Source organism: Typopeltis vanoorti, chromosome 3 (assembly GCF_054136105.1).
Source record: "Typopeltis vanoorti isolate ZY-2024b chromosome 3, IOZ_Tvanoo_1.0, whole genome shotgun sequence".
Taxonomy (NCBI): domain Eukaryota; kingdom Metazoa; phylum Arthropoda; class Arachnida; order Uropygi; family Thelyphonidae; genus Typopeltis; species Typopeltis vanoorti.
The window spans coordinates 164,330,761-164,352,034 of NC_143551.1; the positions used below are offsets into that span (position 1 = coordinate 164,330,761).

Sequence of the window (21,274 nt, forward strand, 5' to 3'; positions counted from 1 at the left end):
GCTCTTTATCGTAGTAATAATATATGGGTACACCGTTCTGGCAATGCGTATAGTAGGGGTATGTAAGTTCGTTTTACTTAAACCTTGGTATTATCCAGGTCTACCTACTCACTGATGAGACCTTAATAAAGGTCGAAACCGGTCTGGGTAGTGACCTCTCCTCATAACGTAAAACAGTAATACATCTCCTAGGAACTTGTATTTTACATTATAAGAAAATATTAAGGATAGTGATGGAGCTTGCTTCACCTTTGCTCTGAGTTGCCCTAGTGTTGTACTACCCAGGTGTTGACTTACACTTGGACTCACCGATAGTTCTTTGGCATAAAACTCTTAGATTTCGATCTCCAAGTTTCGTATCCGGCTTTAAAAAAATAACGAGGGATTTATTATCCCCTTAACTTAAGTTATGCCGCCGGAAAAAAATAGCCTCTTGGCTCTTTATTGTAGACATGAAAACTGTTAGAAAAATTAGGATGAATAGATATCAATAGAAGAATCTTGTTAAAAATGAAGACACTGAGAAGGAATTCAAGAATGTGTGTGTAGAGCTAATGCTAACATAAGGTGGTATGGTCACTTAAACAGAATGAGAGAGAGAGAGGAAAGGTCAGCAAAGCAAGTTTAATGCCTGACTGCAAGAAAAAGAACTTGAAGAAGAGCAAGATCTAGGTGAACTGATGAATATATAAATTATAATTACTATTATTATTATTTGACACCTCCAGAGAGTCCAAAGACTCATCAAAGAAGGGTACCTGCTCTACAACTCTCTCTCTCTCCACCACTCAAATCCTCCAACTGACCGCAACTACACGAATGCAAAATAAATGAACAATTACAGTAGATAGGAAGATCAATTTATAAAAAACATTGCTTATAATTAAATATTTAGCCTTCAGAATTATTAAGCATATATGAGTCAACAATATATATATGAGCTAAACAACAAACATGAGGAAAATTACAATATCACCTAACTAATAATGCAGTATGTAAAATATAAAGTCAACCTACAGGAATTATCTGGCCACAAACTCCTATGGGTTCATGACGTGTATAGCTGAAATAATCACCATCAATAGGAATCGTTTTTCCATGATTCTTGTCTGCCCATCCAGCATAATACCTATATTTAATAATTCAAAAATATTTCTGAAATTTTCATTACTGAAAATTCAAATAAATAATGTAAAATAAAAATTTATCTTCTGTGAAAGATGCATTATTTCTATAGTAAATGTTTCTTAAAGGCTAATATTAAAATTTAAAAGTATTAACCACTTTAAATAAGAACTGGAAAAACTCACTTTAAAATTTTAGATTATTTGGTGTAGTAGTATTAACATGATATTAATAACTGAATAGGTTTTATTGAATCGAGAATCTGAAATTTGCAATTCTGAGAGTATTTCTTTCTAAGAATCCATACTAGTTTTAGGAACAAACTAATATATATTTTGTAGACTTAATTTTAACCAGTCAACAAAAATAAAAAAATAAATAAATCTAAAATGTAGGGTGACTAAAGGGTCAAAGCTGTATAATGGGGAGGACATAGCATTTTAAAGAATGCAGAGAACCAAGGGCTTCTGACCTAATGTCCAATCCTCACCTTCTTATGGTGCACCCTGTTAGATATCTACCTGAATACTGAACAAATGAGGATGAGCTGGAATTTGAAATTTTGCTGACCAAATTATATTATTATTGGCTTAAAACCACAATGTAAAATGATGGAACAACATGACAGAATTGCCTGCTGGTTGGGGCATTGCCCAGTTATCCCTGTTGTTTTGTCAGGAAACCAAGGTGAAGAGCAGAAAGTCAGCTACTGGAACAAATCACAGAACACGTCCCAACTCAATATCAACAGAATTCAAGATTAGTAATATCAACATAAGAAGCATCAATGGAAAAGAATTAGCAGAAGACTTGGATGAGTACCAGATCAACATAATAGGTGTGACTGAAACAAAGCATGATGGTAGAAAACTCCCAACAGAAATGCAGTCAGGAATACATATAAATACTTGAAGTAGAAAAAGTCATCAAAAACCTGAAATGTGGAAAGGCAGCTTAAGTACTGTATATGAAATTTGGCCAGAAATGCTCAAATATGAGGTATGAAAGCTTTAACATGGCTGCACTGCATAATTCAGAAGACCTGATTAGAGAGTTGAATTCTGGATGATTGGAGTACTGCTTTTATAATACTGTTTATAAAAAAGAGAAATAAAACAAAATGTGAAAATTACAGAGGTAATTCCCTATGAGTGTTTCTAGTAAGATTTATGCAAGCATAATACGCTACCCACTCGGCCGACCAGTGGTTAGCTGGCCAAGTGGTTAGCGTATCCACTCTCCAGGCCAAAAGACTGCAAGTTCGAATCCCGCTGTGAGCATGGATGTTTGTGATTGTCTGTAGAAATACCAGTGGTAGTAGTTGGCAGTAGATGGCGTTGGTGTAGTTGCAGTCAGTTGGTGGATTGTGAGTGGTGGAGACTGAGTTGTAGAGTAGGTGCCCTCTCTCGATGAGTCTTTCGACTCCCTGGAGGTGATAAATAATAATAATAATAATTAAGAAACGGCTAAGAAAAATTGTGGATGGGATGCTTGGTGAAGAACAAGGTTGGATTCAGGCCAAATAGGGGTTGTCAGGATCAGATTTTCACTTTACGACAAATAGTTGAGAAATCTTGGGAATAACAAGGATTTGTATTTAAGTTTTGTTGATCTGGAAAAGGCATATGATAAGGTGCCAAAAGGAAAGCTCTTCAAAATGCTACAGTTATATGGTGTAAATGGGACATTATATCAAACAATACATAAATTCTATTTAAGCTGTAAGTCAACAGTTAGACTTTAAGGAGGCACAGAAAGATGGTTTGAGGTAAAATCACATGTGCAATAATGGTGCTCATTATCTCCCCTTTTAATATCAAAATCGGTGATGTTAATCTTAGCTTTTTACTTGATGCAGATGATGTTATACTTTTTAATAAATCAAGCACAAGTCTGCAAGATTCCCTGACTAAACTGAATAACTATTGCAATAAATTTGGTATGAAAATCAGCAACAAAAAGACAGAGACAATGAAAATAGGCAGAAATTTTGAAAACATCAACTGTATCCTGAATGGTAGATCCAGGACGACGCCAACCCGAGGGTGCAAAGGGTGCACCGCACCCAGGTGGCAACATTGATATTTTATTTATTGTAGTAAATGCTACATGCAATTTCTTTTAGTTATTTTTTTAAGGGGCAGCCGATAAAAGTTTGCATCTGGGCGGCAAATACCCTTGCCACGCTCCTGGGCAAACCTATAGAGCAAATAAAACATTTCAGCAATTTAGGGACAATTTTTAGTGATGATGACAAATTAAATATGAAAATAGACAACAGAATTAATAAAGCTAGTATGGCAGGAAGTCGGTTGAATAAATTTATATGAAATAAAAAAGAAATTACTCAAAACACTAAATTAACTATACAAGACAGTGTTCAAACCAATTTTAACTTATGGATCTGAGAGCTGGGTTAGAAATAAAACACTTGATCAAAGACTGGAGACCTCTGACATGAGAGTTCTGAGAAAGATTAGTGGAATCAACAGATGACATCAATGGCAATATCACATTAAAAATGAGGATGTTATGAAAGAACTTGCCATTGTTAGCATTCAAAAATGTATTAGTAAAGCTAATCTCAGATGGTATGGTTACATAAACATATACTATAAGAAGGTGACAAATACCTTAGACAGGGAAGATGCATATACAGTGGTGTACTTAGATTTTGCAAAGGCTTTTGATAGACTGCCACACGACAAGCTCTTAAAAACTGAAACAGATGGGACTGGAAACAGACTTCTGAGTTGGATTAGTGTCTGGCTGTAGGATAGGTATCAGAAAGTTGTATATGGGGGTGTGGTATCCTGTGGTATCCTTAAAAAGAAAGGTCACTAGTGGTATGCCGCAGGAATCAGGTTTGGGGCCATTGTTGTTCAATTTGTATGTTAATGATATTGCGATGGTTTAACTACAGCTGCATAGCTCTAGTTATGCAATTATATGCAGGTCAAGCATATGTTATGGCCTTCCAGGAGGTCATGAATAGATTGCATGAATGGGCAGGTAACTGGAACAATCAGTTCAATGTTGCAAAGTGAAGCAACAATGGGATGCAAAGTATACACTTGGTAGGGAAACTTTAAAGAAAGTAGAGGAGATGAGAGATCTAGGAGTGATGGTGGACAAGGACCTGAAATTCAGGGGCCACATTGCACAAGTTGCGAAGACATCACTTCAGATAATGGCAATGATGCTGAGGACCCAGTCATGCAGAAATAGGTTATGATTCCACTGTCAGGCCTTATATGGATTACGTGCACAGATTTGGTCACCAGGTTTTCATGGTGACGAGGATATGTTGGAAAGGTTCCAGAGAAGATTCACAAAGGTGGTCAGTACGACGACAGATTGAGAGAATGTAAGTTGCAGAGCCTTGTGAGGAGGAAGGGGGGGGGGAATATGATTGAGACATAAGCTAGTCAGGGGTTGTTATCGGGAGTCAACATGGGAGAGATTTTTCATAGAATGGAGGGGGAGGGGGGTAGAACAAGAAACCATCACTGGAAACTATAAGGAGGGTATGAGCAGAGGAGTGAGTACATTCTTTGTATGGAGAGTTGTTTGTGAGTGGAATGCATTGCCTGAGTGTGTTGTGGATGTGTCTACATCCACAACAATGAATCAGTTGGATGAGCATTGTGTGCAATAGTGTATACCTCCCACAATGAGTCTCTGACTCCATGGAAGTCAAACGTTAATAATAATAATAAACAGAATGGGAGAGGAAAGATTAACAAAACAAGTGTTGTTTGCCAACTGGCAGGGAAAAGATCCAGAGGAAGACCAAGATCTAGACGGATTGATACAGTAAACACACCTTAAAAGACAAATATAAGATCTGATAATACTCTGATAATCTGATAATAAGATCTGACAATCTTGGATGATAACAAATTAATTTGGAGGAAAATTGTTGATCAGAAGTTAGTAATGGTTTAAATTTTTAATGTAGTATTATCGTAATTATCCTGTACACCACTTCCCCCCACCCTCCAAAGGTACACATCAGGAATTTGATGATAATGTTAAAATGTCTAAAACCGATAGTTACCAATTATTTTTTCTTTTATTCCCCAGTCCATATTATGAGAAGAGGCTTGTTGCATTCCATATGTTATATATCAAAAATCATCATCATCATCACAAAAACCATGGGCACACTGCCTGCTGGTGTTCAATGCTTCACTATCTTTTTCAATCTTTCTTTGTCCAGTGTAGTGTCGCACTTTCTGTAACCCCATTCCACACCAGTCCTTTATGTCGTCTATCCATATTATGAATGGTGTAAACAGAAGAGGTAGACTGTACACACCATTCATAATACCAAACATAAATGTCTTTATCTTCCAGTCCTCAACTCATTCTGCAGATGTGTCCAAATAAGTGCAGCTTCCGATTTTATAATCTTCTGCATTAGATTCTCCTTTGATTGTATCTTCCGACAGAGCTCTTCATTTGTAACTTTCTGTACCTATCGTATTCTTAGAATCTTCATGTAACAAGTTCTTTCAAATGCCAAATACTTCCCAAATATGTGAATTGTTCTACATTTTCTATATCAATTCCATCCACTTGTATCTTTTGTTTCATGTTCGTCTCACCAAATACCATTATCTTTGTTTTTTCAAAGTCCATAACAAATCCAAATCTCTTCCCTTCCTCATTTAATAGTTTCAGTGTTTTTTGGAGTTCTCGTTTGTCTTCTTCAAATAATAACAATGTCATCTGTGAATCTCAGATTGTTAATTCTCATCCCATGTACTGATATTCCTTTTGCATCTTCCTTCAATTTGTCCATTGTTCTTCCTAAATGTGCGATGAAAATGCTTGGTGTTATTGGGTCCTCCTGTCTAGTACCTCTGTTTGTTCTAAACCATTTTCCAAAATCCTCATCTATTCTAACTGCTGCCACTGCATTCTTATAAACATCTTTTAATATGCTATTAGTTTAGTTTTATGTCAATTCCATAGGATTCTGGCACTGCTAATGTCACTTTCTGGTCAATGCTGTCAAATGCCTTCTTAAAATCGACAAAGCAAGTATATATGTTTTTGTTTTTTCTCCTAGCTTTCTCTGCTATTAACCTCATTTGTCAAAATCTGTTGAAATGTATCTTTCCTAAATCCTGCTTGCTCATCTGCAAGGTATGCTTCCAACTTTGTTCTCAATCTTTCTGTCAATATCTTCATCATCACTTTACCGAGGTGACTTGTCAAAGCAATTGTTCTATAATTTTTACATTTGAGTGTATTTCTTTTCTTGTATAATATCACTAATATGGATTTCACTCACTCCTTTGTCATTTTCCTTTCCTTCCATACCATATTACATAGTTGGTGCATTTCTGTAACCATACTTTCGCCACCACATTTAATCATTTCTCCAGTGATGTTATCAGTACCAGGACTCTTGTTGTGAATGTGTGCCATTCAAATTTTTGGGATTTTTATGTCATCATTATTGTTAAGATTAGGGTGGTTAATCAAAGTTTCATTTTGATTAAAATTTTGATTAACCACCCTAATCTTAACAATAATGGTGGCATAAAAATCCCAAAAACCCTGACTTTGGGACTCTAAGCAATTTTCAACTTTTACTGGCCACTATCCATACTGGTTTGTTGTAATTTATATGTACACTTATATACGTAATTTTTTGCATGGACATGTTGCTCTCCAGCTTAATTTAATTTTTTAACCTAATAGATGATAATAATAACAACAACAGGACTCTAGCTTTCATGTAGAAAGGTTTTTTTTTTTTCACCAGAGGGCCAATAGTTTTAATAGTTGATCAGTAACTTTAGCATTGTAGTTCAGCTTGTTTCTTTGTATATACGAGGGTAGTTTGAAAGGTTCTCAGCCTAACAATGAAAAAACAAATTTATAATTTAAAAATTATTTTTATTTTTCAACATAATCTCCCTTAAGACTAATACATTTATTCCAGTGATGCTCCAACAGCATTATCCCATCCCTGTAGTGGTTCTCAGTAAGATCTGCAAAATACCCCTCTACTGCTGCAATCACCTCTTAAATCGAAGAAAAACGCTGACCAGTGAGGAAGAGTTTTAGTTTTGGGAAGAGAGAAGTCAGAGGGAGCCAAATCTGGGGAATAGGGTGGATGTTCCAACAATTCATAGCAGAATCCTTAATTTTCCCATTGCCGAAACACATTTCTGGACAGGTGCATTGTCCTGATGAAAGATGCTTTTTGATTCTGTACACCGGATCTCTTCTCACGAATTTTTTTCATCTAGTCTGGTTAAAAGATTGGAATAATATTCCCGGGTTATTGTTTTACCCTTTTCAAGATAATTAATAAACAAAATGCCTTTAGCATCCCAAAACACTGATGCCATGACCTTTCTTGCTGGCATTCCACTGTTTTGACTGCTGTTTGGATTCTGGTGTGTAATGGTGAATCCAAGTCTCATCCATAGCACAAACTCAGTTTTATTCTTGTTAAAATGCGCCAAGCACTGTTCAGAGATTTTCATGCGAGTGCGTTTTTGATCTGCTGTGAGCAAACGTAACACCCATCTTGCACAAAGCTTCTTCATTTACAATTCTTCATGCAAAATTTTTCCTACACGTTCTTTTGAAATACCTATAGTCTCAGCAATTTCACTCACTTTGACTCGTCAGTCATCTAATACCATATCATGCACGTGATCAATGATTTCTGGTGTTGTTACACTTTTTGGACATCCTTCACATGGATCATCTTCAAGGCTGGTATGGCCACGTTTAAACTCGGTAGCCCATTTATTAATTGTTGAAAACAAAGGAGAAGAGTGCCCATAAACTTTTATGAACTTCGAATGAATTTCTTTTGGCGTTAAACCTTCTTTTACAAAGAATTTTATAACCACATGATACTCAATTTTATCCATTTCAAGGGATACAGACAACACTTTTGCTTCAGACAGCTGTATAAAAACAAACTACTTGATAGAATGACTTGCAATTTCACATGGATGCTTATGACAGATGTACCAACTTAGAAAAAAAAATTTTTTTGCCGATAATGTTGCCATCTATGATCGAGGCAGAGAATTTTTCAGACAACCCTCGTATATGCGTACTCCAGATAATGACCTTCATGTGAAGATCAAAACATCAAGTGTTTATTTTAGTTTATATTAAACTAAATTTTACTCTAACGCAGTAGTTGTTTCCATAATTTTCATGATATATTCTGATCACCGTGTAAGCATGAAGGAAAGGATCTTCTGATGAGATACTCAAATCCGACACTCTCGATCCCCATGTGGTTTCTTATGCACTGCTTAAGATAAGATTTTATCCGCTTAAACAGAGATCAACATATCAAAAAACATCACCAATTGAAGGCCAAAATTTTCGTTCTCATTGCCCATAATGATCTCCCTTTTTTTCATTAAGACCAATTTGTCTAAACATTTCCTTCTCACTGCCTTCCACATTACCAAGTCTATAGTAACACCATACTAAACATTTCATCCTGTCCACCTCTACTTCACACGATATGGCATCAAAACCACTGTCAGTATTTGATCCTGGCATTTCCATCCCTAGATGGGCACAACTCCTCTACCATCATTCATAACACTTCTCCTCCTCCCTTTTTGCTTTGTCTGTCTTTGCAAAAGACTACATATCGCTCCATCTTTATTCATGTCAGAATGTCATTGTCATTCAACCATGTCTCACTTATACCAACAATTTTTGGGCAAATGAACTCCATCAATGCTACAATTTGATTCCCCTTGTTTTGAATACTTCTAGGCATTTGTAACCATATATACTTGTTCATTTCTGTTTCTATAACAAGTCCCACTAACCCCACTTCTCAGACATTACTCCTCTACACCCTCCCCTATCTATTTCGGTCTATCATCACCAATACTACACCCCTCTCCAGGCCTAAATATCATCCCTCATCCTTGACTGTAGTAATCCTTTCTTGCACACTCGCATATCTACTCCTGAATCCATCATTTACATTTTTCACACAGTGTCCCCCTGTCAACCTGAACCTCTCCCATTTCTCTATCCACTCTGTTTCTTCTCTCTTATTCTCTTCACTCGCACCACTCACAATTCACTCTCCATTCACAAACTTGCTACATTACTTTCCTGCTCTTCCACAACACCTCTTGCTTCCTCATGTCTTACATTCACTTCAGTCATTCTCTCTCTTGCAGCAACAATTTCTCCAACTGACTCATATCTCACTCACACTACCTAATCCATTCAAATGTAGCCCATCTTTTATACAGCTCTATCTAATATCATCCCACACATTCACATAATGAACTCCTTTCTCCTCACACAACTCTGCTAGCAAACCATTCAAAATGACGACTGTTCAAGAGAAAGCAATGTGTGGAATTTGGTTTTTCACATCAAAATCAGTTATCTCAATACAACTTTGTTACAGAACTCAGTATGGAAAACATCTACCTTCAGATTATGCTATCCAATGTTGATTAAAGCAATTTCAAGAGACTAGCAGGTGTTCGGCACCAAAAATGCATTTTACTGGGTACTCGGTTGGGTGTGGTGGACTGATTCTGTGGCCCTCCATGCTCACCCAATATTACACTGCTTGATTTCTTCCTGTGGGGATATGCGAAGCATATAGTTTACCAGACCTCTGTGACCTCCTTTGATGAACTGAAGACCAGAATTGTTGCTGTGATAGAAACAGTTACACCACAAATGACAGAGAACATTTGGAGGGAAATTGATTATTGCTTGGACATCTCATGTGCCACGAAAGGTGCACATGTTGAAGTTGTTTAGAATTCTGTAGTCTTGATTGATTCTATAGATAATAAATCTTTTCGAGTTACACTTTCATATCCTCTAAGCAGTTTTATTTATTTTTTCTGGTTTGAAAATTACAGGCCGTGGAAACCCCGACAATAATTTAAAATCACCTGTATAAATAATGAGATGAGAAGTTTGTAGAAACAAATGGGCAAGTATGAAAGGTTAGAACAAAGGAAAGCAGAGAAAAAAAGAGGTCATGAATGAATTCAGAATAGCAATGTATGGGATTCCATTATTAGAGGAATTGATGTGTTAGGTAAGAGAAGCAGACAAGCAAGTGAGCTGGTGGTGGTGGTGGTTGTTGGAACAAATGACTTGGTCGGGCATAAAGAGCATGTAAGAATGGATTTCAGGAAGTTGTTGAGGAGAATGAAAGATAATGTGGTTCAAAGGGTGGGATGGAAAACAGGAATCATGAATGGTACATTGGCAGAGAAGGGATTGGAATTTGTGAATGTGTGTGTGAAGGAAGCAAAAAAATGTATAAAAGTGAGAGGTTGCATTTGAATTGATGTGGTGTGAGTCAGACTTTTGCTGCAAGGAGGAACAATGAATGATGTCAGCAAGAGCAGACGAAGTAAGAGGTGAAGTAAGGGAACTGGTGAGGCTGAAAAATTGTAAAAGAGAATATTAGTACTTGAGTGATAATGACAGAACAAGAATGCAAAATGGACAGGAAGCTGGGGTGGGGTGGGGGGGTCAGAGTGGACAGGGAGGCACAGTATAAGGAGAGTGGATGTTGGAAGTAGTATGAGAATGGTAAGTATGGGAATGGGATGGCCATGTATGAAGTGTAGTTGAGTCTGAAGAGATAGACAGGATAAGAGTGGCAATTGGGAATGCTTAGGTGTGGGGCAATCACAACCTACAAGTGGCATGTGCAGGTCTGGTTATAGACCTAAAAGTGAATTGCTGCGTTTATTTACAAATAGCATGAGCATCAGAAATAAGGGAGATGAAATGGCTTCTTGATTCGGTTTATTCACCTAAAAACTGTTGGATGTATAAGAATGATATCTTGACATGGTTGTATAAGAATGATATCTTGACAAGAATAGAAATGGAAAGATATGATGTATTCCATGAGGATAGTAAGGACAAGAAGGGAGGGTGAGGATAGAAGGTTGAAGATAGAAGGCAAATAATGTTTGCATAAAGTGAAAGTGTGAGATGTAAATAGTGGCAAGGGTTCTGAGTCAGCATGGTGTGAGGTAGGTTGACAGGAAGAGATATTTAGTCAGATGCTGCTATAGACCTGGGAATGTGGAGGGTGGTGGTGGTGATGAAGAAATGTATAGGTAGCTTTGGTTAGTGAACAAGGGAAGGGTGATTATTATGGATAATTTTAATTATGGCAATATAGACTGGAATAAAAAGACAAAGAGCATTTGAGAATAAGGAAAATTAATTTCTTGAGTTCTTGGGAGACAACTATCTAAGGCAGTATTTAAAGGGGCACACAAGGATCGAGAGTTGTAGTTCTGGTCATTTCATCAGAGGATGTGATTGTAAGCGTGGTTTCGCACCTCTCTTCAGTTGGTGAGAGAGTGATCATGAAGTGATCACATGGGTTGCAGCTAGCCATATGAAGACCTCTATGAGTAAAGGATATATGTGGAATCACAAGGCTAACGATTACGAAAAGCTTAGGATGTAGCTTTGAGCTATAGCATGGAATGAGGAGTTAAGTGGGAAGGAGATTGAGTGGAAACTGACTAAACGATATTTAATAATATTGATGTGTTAATGTATTCTAAAAGTCAAAAGGCTGAATAAAGTAGGTGTCAAATGGATGTATAAAGGGATTAAGCATGAAATTTGGAAGAAGAGGATACTGTGGAGGCAGCACAAGATGAATAATGGTAGCAATCAATTGCATCAGAAGAATAAAGAGCAGGCCAGGAAGGTGACTCAGTCGGTAACAATAGCAAAACTACAATGTGAGCAGAAATTAGCAAATCAGGTCAAGAAAAACTGCCTGCCTGGTTGGCCAAGTGGTCAGCGTATCCACTCTCCAACCAAAAGGCTGCAGGTTCAAATCCCGGTGTGGGCATGGAGGTTTGTGAAAATACTAGTGGTGTGTATGGGTGGTCGGTAGCATTGGTGTAGATGATGATGGTAGTTGCAGTTCATTGTAGTTGGTGAATTGAGTGGTGGAGACAGAGAGTGGTAGAGTAGGCCCTCCCTCGATGAGTCTTTGGACTTCCTGGAGGTGTTACGTAATAATAATAATAAAAACCCTAGAGAGTTTTTCATATATGTGGCAAGAAAAAAGGAAGAATGATTATGGTAAGATGATGTTAATGGATGAAAATGATAGAATGGTAACTGTTGAAGAAGACATCATTGAGGAATTCATTGAATAATTTATAAGGGTGTTTCATCCTCATCAGATTGAAATCATGCCAAACTCAGGCATAGACAACATAAGAGAAGATGGCTTAACATAACAAGCTAGCTTGATTGGCCAAGTGGTTAGCTTATCCGCTCTCCTGCCAATAGGCTGTGGGTTCGAATCCTGCTGTGAGCATGGATGTTTGTAATTGTCTGTGAAAATACTGGTAGTGGTGGTGGGTAGTAGATGGTGTTAGTGTAGATGATGCAGTTCGCTGTAGTTGGTGGAATGAGTGGTGGAGACAGAAAGTTGTAGAGTAGGTGCCTTTTCTCGATGAGTCTTTGGATTCCTTGGAGGTGTCACGTAATAATAATAATAGTAACATAAGAGTGAGCAAGAGGTATATGAGGAAATAAATAAGCTTGATGTCAATAAGGCGATAGGATTTGATGACATATCACCAAAGGGAGATGAAATGGCTGTGGCTATAAATTATAGGCAAATCTATATACCTGGAGTTGTGGTGAAGGTACTGGAGAGATTGGTGAGAACTAGGATACAGAAATGGGTTGATAACAGCAGTATTCTCTGTGGTTGTCATCATGGGTTTGTTAAAGAGAGATTAAGTTTTAGCAACTAACTGTCTTTGACAAGGGAGATGCACATACAGTGGTATACTTAGATTTGGCAAAAGGTTTTGATAGACTGTCACACGACAAGCTGTTAAATAAACTGAAACAGATGGGAGTGGATAACAGGTTAGTGAATTGGATCTGTGACTGGCTCTTAGATAGGTATCAGAAAGTTGTATATGAGGGTGCAGTATTTCAAAAGAGGAAGTCACTAGTGGAGTGCTATAGGTATTGGGGCAATTCAATTTGTATATTAATGATACTGGAATGAGTTTAACTAGTGAAGCATTCTTATGCTGTCCTTTACAATAACACACCCCCAAATTTATTTACCTATATTCTTTATTTTGCTTTTTCACTCCATTTATATTTTGTTGGAATCCAAATCCTTCCACCAGTAGTCCATGATCGCTACCGATGTCCACAGATGTCAGAACTCCAATATCCAGCATTTTGTCTAGTCCTACTGCTCCATCTGCCACTATGCATTCCATGGAAACATCTGTTCTCTGTCATTTCTCCACATTATTCTGCAATGACTCTTGTGATCAAAGAAAGCATTATCTATTCCAAATTCATCATCTACACAAAACTGAAGCAATCCCATTCTAAATAAGCCTTGTATTCTCAGAATACTGAGAATAATTTTATTCTCAGTATTCTTTTCATGTATATTCTTCTTCTTTTATCTCACCTTGAAAATCTTCATGTATTACTATTCCCACACCTGTCCTAGCTCTTTCTCTTGTTTCTCCACTCCACTGAAAAAAATGTGATAGTCACTCAGGCTATACATTCCTTTACCTTTCTTTTTTCATTTCTGACATGCAACTCATTTCCATGTTTTGCCCATCAAATTCTTCAATTAATTCTTCTTGTTCTTGATTTAAGGAATGAATGTTCCAACTTTCAATCCTGAGTGAAGTCACTACAAGAAAAAAGTAGTAGGGTTGCACACACCCTTTCCACATATATGAGAAGTTTTGGTCCTAATTCATCCCACATTGGTCAGGTTGGTTGGGACTTCAGCCTAGAAGGTAAGACAAATACTCAGGAGAGAATGCAGATTCCCACTACATAGAAAAAAATAGCAAAATAAGAAAGATTCACCCTAACTCTTGAATACTCTGATAGCATTGGGAAGAAGGAGAAAGAAAGAAAAGAAAGAAGGGTAAGTAAGGATCAGTTTATAGATAATATAACAGATGTATATTACATTAAGTAAGGCATAGTCCAGCATCAAGTACCTCAGGTTTGGCATTTCCTCTATTCACGAAAGTGAGCCCTTGAGGAAAATAAAAAAGCCAATAGGTTAAAATTACTCTAAAATCAAGAAGAGCCTCTTAGGTAAATTTTATAACATTTGGTATAGTAGTTATATTTGTCTGAAAAGACACAAAAAATAAATATATGTTGAAAATGATGATTTTATGAACTGTAGATTTCAAAACAATGTATGGGTAGATTATGTGGCATTTACTTCATGTAATAATCAATGACCTGAGTAGCTACATGTCTGCTTAAAGAAGAAAAAAAAAAGACAAATTTAAAAACTCAAGAAGCTAATACAAGCTCGTCCAGAGTGGGCTTTACAAACATTATGTGCACAGTGGGATTCAAACCCACAATCTGTTGATTGGAGAGCAGGTATACTCCATTCAGCCAACCAGGCTTTCTTTTCTGGTAACAAAATCACACAGCATGTCCCTCTTAATACTCCTTGGCAGCCCACAGCTGAGTAGGATTAATGCAAAGATACTGCAATGAAAGCAAGCTTCAGAGAAACTGCTGAAGCTAAGGAATGGTGAGCCATCCTGTTACAGGATAGGGTAGTTATACTGTAACAGGATGTAATCTACAAGATTACATTTCCTGAATAGAGTAAATTAAAGATTTTCTTTGAAAACTAAACAGGAATGTCAATAAAACAGTGATCATTTAAAGAAACAATGTTATTACTAAAACATTGGAAACGTTAAAAATTGTGAAAAGGAACCTGCATACTCACATACATGCCCACGCAAGGTGGGCCTTCTTGCATTCACTGAACACACCAGTGTAGAGTATTTATACATACTTTACTTCAGTAATTATTACTGCATTCTATTCTGTTTAACAATAGGCATGTCAAGTAATAATTACTTAATTGTTTTCAAGATAGTGTATTTAGAATAAGCATGTAACAAGTGCATAGCTAAATGGATATTTTTATAATTAACTAGAAGCACTGCATACACAAGTTATATAAAACAGGTATTGAATTAAGATTTGATTAAAATTTGAAAATATAAGATAACAAATATTACTAAAAAATATTGGTGACATGTGAATTTTAGTATTCTCTCTCTCTCTCTCTCACACACACACACACACACACAAATATGCACCACTTAAGAATCCTATCCTAATTTACGTTCATGTGTAGACCTACACTTTTTACCTTGTAGGCATTCGGAACCAAAATCCAATGGAATAGATTGGTTACTCCTTATTCCTGGAGGTATCCTATGTCTGTAGAAGCATATGTTCACGAGGCCAGTTTGCCTGTTTTCTGGGAATGAAAACCCAAGTTTCCAGGTGAAAAAAACTCCTTACCTCTGTATGAGACTGGCTAACTCACCTTTCATTGAAAGATACCATATAAAGGTTACTCACATCACTGATGGGAATCAAACCCAGGTCTTTTTTTTTTTTAACCAAAGGGTTTTGTCTATACTGACTAAGCTATAAAGGCTCACTTAAGAATATGAATGCAATTAAAAAAAAAGCTTTGGCATTATAATTACAAATGATAAAATAATGCACAAGCTTTGCAGAGACAAGTATTAAATAGACAAGTGATATAAGCAGAAGCCAGTTCAGAAAATAAGACTTACAAAACAATTTTCCAAATTCACAGAGAAGTTTAAAAAAATTAACTTGAATGAGAAGCAGTTATCTGACATCACATTAACTCAGTATCAGGCTATAATATAAACAGTTATTTTCAGAGGCAGAAGCATTCCAATGTGAGCTGTGAAACAAACAATTTCACAAACTTTTTATTCTTAGTGGCCATCAGACTTCTAAATAGGAAGATGAGCAAACTAACATAGTTATAAAAGATTAATTTGATATTCACTCACTCTGTCTTTATAGAGAACGCAACCTTTTTATATTATCAAGTTTCTACTACTGAATTTCACTGCAAACATTTTGTTATTATGTGAAGATTCTTCAGATCATGACTGCATTATCACCAAAGGAATGCATTATGTAAGAGCAATTCACAAGTTGTTTTGACTAAACCATTCCTATATCTTTACACTAAAGCAGCATATTTTATATTTTCATTAATCCCATTAACAGCTTATATAAAAATTACTGCACTACTAATGTACAGATCTGTAACAGTTATAAAATATTGCTTTGTTGCACATGTTGCATTAAACCAGTTCCATTCCAAAATCCAATAAAAACTTAAATCCCTGAAATAGATAAGGACTTTATAAGCAGCCTGTATGTAATTCTCATTAATACAGGCTGCTTATAAAGTCCTTATCTATTTCAGGGAAATAAGTTTTTACTGGATTTTTACTGCACAGTGAAGATGAATGTGCAAGAACATGTGATAGTGGCAATATTATATATTCAAGGAAAGAAAGGCAATAAAATTAAAAAGAAGTTTGAAAGAAAATTTCATTAGCCACATCCTGCAGACAAGACAATTCCTGTCTTGTCTTGTCTGCAGGACACAATGCAATACAGATTTCAAAAGGACAGGATATGTCAATGATGAAGAAAGATCTTGATGTCCACATCTCAGAGAATACCATAATAATTACAGAACAAAATGATATCACAAAAGAACATTGTACATCAATTTATGCTGCATTATGCAGATTCACACTACCCAATTCGAATGTCTACAAAATTCTGACATTGCATTTGCAAATACAGGTATCCCTTGCTTAACACAGATTTGATTAACGCAGCATTTATCCCTTTATATACATAGCAAGAGTTTTAATTAACGTGCCTTTAAATTTACCACGCAAAAACATGCAAGCCTTGAGGAGTATTTCCTGGCTGAGAGAAATGGTGGAAATTTATTGCAAGAGAAATAATTTAGCTTTCAAAGCGCTTTTGCTTTTAGATAATGCACCTGGTCATCCAAATTCTCTTAAGGATCTGTGTGAAAATGCGAAAGTTTTATTTTTTCCACCAAATACGACATCATTGCTACAACCCATGGACATGGATGTCATTGCAACTTTCAAAATTTGCAGAATTTTGAAAATGTCTTTGAGAATGTCTTAAAAAGACATTCTCAAAGGCAGTAGAAACAACAATGGAAGAAAATGCGATTATGCTCCAAGAATTTTGGAAAAAAAATTAACATTAAACAGGCAATTGAAAACATTCATGACTTGTGGGAGCAAGTGTCTTCTAGCTGAACGAGAGCTGTTTGGAAAAACCTTTTGCCAGAACGTGCTAAAGATTCAAGTGGTTTTGAAAATCTTGTGAACAACGTGGTTTGAAGAAATCATTGCAATTGGTGAAGACCTTGGTTTTGATTGTGTTGATGCAGAAGATGTTAAAGAATTATTGGATTCAAATTCAAAAGATTTCAGTGACAACGATCTTCTTGAAATTGAATAACAACACGCATATGAAGACAATGAACAAATGGAATGTGAACATGAGATTCCAAAAGAGATAATCAAAGAACTGAATGGACTATTTTGCAATTTAGAATCGCTTAAGCAGCAAGTAATGGATATGGCTCCAGATATTAATTGAAGAATTGTTTGCCGAGGTCTAGAGAGTCATTTTGCTTGTTATCATAGCATTTATGCTAATAAGAAAAAAACTAAAATTGTTCAAATGACCACTAATAACTTCTTTTTTTTTTTGATAAAAATTGCAGTAACTAATGTAGGTACAAGCATTTATTAAACATTTACTTTGCATTCATTTTTTATCTTTCCTAAAGAGTACCATATAAAATGAATTATTAATACAGTAATCGATTGTGGATGAATTGTAATTTTTACCATTGATTATTATATTTGATTAACACGATTTTGAAATACGCAGTAACATGGAAGGATTAATTAATCGCATTAATCAAGGGATACCTGTACTGAATATTTAAAATATTCAATAAATGTATAATTTCTACTTTTCTGTACTTGAACATAATAACAAAATGAGTTATCCATTTATTTTCTGAAATAAACAGAGACGTTGTAAACATTCTGTATTATTAAGCAACTATATATATCTTCTAAAGAAAATCCAAGTATTCTTTAACTCACACTGGTTTCTACAGAAAAACTCTTTTGATTAACAAAACTAAACACTATGTCAAAGCAATTTTGCTATCTTACAATATTATAAAAGGCTCAACAATATAATTAGCTGTAGACAACAGAAACACATGAGTAAAAAGTTATTTTACCATGAAAATAATCAGAAATATTTGCAGAATTCAAATCTCTGCATTTACAAATGAACAAGGTACTTAATTAAATTATAGAAGAACAATAACAATTAGGTCTCAATTATTAACAGAGCATTACTTATTTTTCATTAATTTTTTTTCTATGTAGTTCAGTAAATACAGAAATATGAATACCTATAATACTATTTTTTAGTGCAATTAAAAGAATGCACATATGAAAATAGTTCTTTAACTGTACCATTTCCAGGTCTATTTGCTCTAAATGCAGGTTAGTTAGCTTTGAATGAAAATTTTTTGCCTAATAAGTTTTAGGATGATGAATTAAACTAAAATTAAATAGTTAATGGCATTGCATTTTATGTGCAAATTAGGAATTAAACTAAACTGGGGAAAAAAAAAAGATTTGTATCTGCTTATAAGCAGTGCAAGAAAATACATGATCTCGTCTGTCATACTCATCCTGATGAAGGCTTAACCACCAAACCTGTCTTGACATGTCTATATGTCAATAATTACATGGATGCGAAGTGCTCAACAAGTTAATTCGATATAAATTAACTTAACGGTTAATATGCTATTTGAATACTATTGAATACAAGCTTAGTATGTACAACATTGGGAGTAGATTAAAAAATTATTTTTCACACACACACAAATCCTTTTGTGTGTGTGTGCTACAAGTGCTAGTTTGTACTCAGAATATCAAGTATGTGCTTAATGGTTTTACAGATATTCTGAACATATGGAAAAATTGTGAGTAGTGTCAATTTAATGATATATTTTAGATGCATGATTTCTTGGGGTTAATGTTGTGGTTGACAAGGAAAATATTTGTAAACTCCGATAAAATGAAATAAAATAACAGATTTTTTTAAAGTTAAAGTAATACTAATAAATATTAGTATTACTTTAACTATCAAACATCTAGAGCAGCGTTCTTCAAATAAATATCAAACATCTAGAGCAGCGTTCTTCAATCTTTTTACACCTGTGGACCAGGGAAAGTAGGAGAAATATTTCGCGGACCGGCTGACAGCTAAGACAGAAATATAAACTAATATAGTATTTTATTTATTAAATCCCATGTTATAAAATTACAATTTTTAGCTAGTGTGACATCTGCTGCTGCTTAGAGGTTAGAAAATTTGATATACGTGGCTGGAGCGTTGTTTCTGAGAGACAAAGACATTTTTGGCGGACCGCCAGGAAATTTCGGCAGACCAGCATCTGACCACAGGTTGAAGAACAAGGATCTAGAGCACCAATAATATCATCTTTGAAAAAAAAAAAAAAAAAAAAAAATCTAATATTAAAGAACTAGAATACAATTATGTTCACAGAACTAAAAACAGTTATTGCTTGTAAATATTAATGAAAAAAAAAATTTTTCCCCCTTAAATCATATTCTTTCCCAAATAATATCCAGACAATAAAATAGAAATATAACCAAAAAAAAAAAAATGGAACAGATTATGCAGTCAAACCTTTTCCCAATTTTTTATTTATTTATTTTTAATTTTTTTTAATGTTGCTCTCACCCACAAAAGATTATTTACAAATCTATAGTACATTATGTAGGTGGGCTAAGAGAAAAAATCAGCTTGGTCATGCCAGAGATTGACTAACTCAGGAACCAGTTGGAAAAAAGTTTAGGAAAAGGTCCTCTAGTCGATAACTAGAATCGAATTGATGAAGCTCTTTCTTCAGGCAGTTGCACTGAGGAGTGTAAATGTCACTTCTACTGAGCTACACAGGTTTTTAAAAACACGTCTAGAGATAATAATTAATGAAATTTAACTTTACTAAATTACCAATTAACTAAATAACTGTTTACTAAATAACAAACTACAGGTATACCACCAATTTTCTGACAATGGATGGTATGGCACCTCCTTTAGTCTGGACAAAATTATGAGAGTGCACTTCAAATTCTTGTGACTGCCTGACTGGTTCAATAGGTCATACAGGCGTATTTAAATAATTAAGCACATGTCGTTTAATTAGCATAAGTGTGACTATGGTGAGGATGGCTTCAAAGGTTTAAGAAGATCAGTGGAATTTCTTTCTATAAAGTTTGTGGTTAAAAACAGACGAAAAAGAAAGGTTCACAGGAAAAAGATAGGTTCAGACAATATAAAGGATAGAGTTACTTCCCTGGGATGTACAAATGCATACATACAGATGCAAGCTACTAGCAATATATAAAAAAATAAATGCCTGAAGTCCTTGAAAGGCATTAAAAAATATTTATTTTATATTTTTTATGTTGCTCCTACCCACAAAAGGCTATTTTTTGTAAACCTATAGTACATTTGTACCATGGGCAGGCTAGAGATTTTATTTTTTTATCACAAAGATGTTTTTATTAACGCTTATATTTCGCTGATTTTCAACTCAGCATCATCAGAGCACAACACCCTTGTAAACGCGACAGTGAGCGAGTGAAACAATATAATTGTAAAAGAAAAAAGGTCTAAAAAAAAAAAAAAAAAAGTCCTATTTTTGGTGCCCTCTAACGGGAAAAAAAAAAAAAAAAACAGCAGCTATCCAGGAGTTTTTCTTGGGATAACCGTCTCCCAAATTTTTGGCAAATTAATGCAACCATATTTGTTAAGGTTAGGAGAATTCTTCAAAGCCATTGCTGACTCAAAAAATAATCTTTCAGATCTATAATGACTCCTAAATAGCACATTCATTTTCCTCCGTCTAATCCTGTGTGAAGGAGTGTCCAAGGCGTGGTCCACCAGTCCCGACTTGCCATAGTAATAGTAGCGAATGTATCTTTCATGTTCTTCCAGGTGGATGTTCACTGATCTTCCTGTTTGCCCATAATAGGCCAAGTCACAGTCACAAGGCACTTCATACACTCCTGGGTGTGCTAAAGGATGAAGTTTATCCTTAGGCGAG

The 21,274-nt window shown here is 35.4% G+C and overlaps 1 protein-coding gene across 1 annotated transcript in view; it reads right to left on the reverse strand.

The window, feature by feature from the left end:
* Positions 1 to 21,274, reverse strand: part of Aldh (Aldehyde dehydrogenase) — a 282,929-nt gene that overhangs the window by 181,901 nt on the left and 79,754 nt on the right. Inside the window, exon 5 of the mRNA XM_090390950.1 lies at positions 1,018 to 1,129. Coding sequence (XP_090247076.1) covers positions 1,018 to 1,129 — 112 coding nt within the window. The remainder of the gene's footprint in view (positions 1 to 1,017; positions 1,130 to 21,274) is intronic.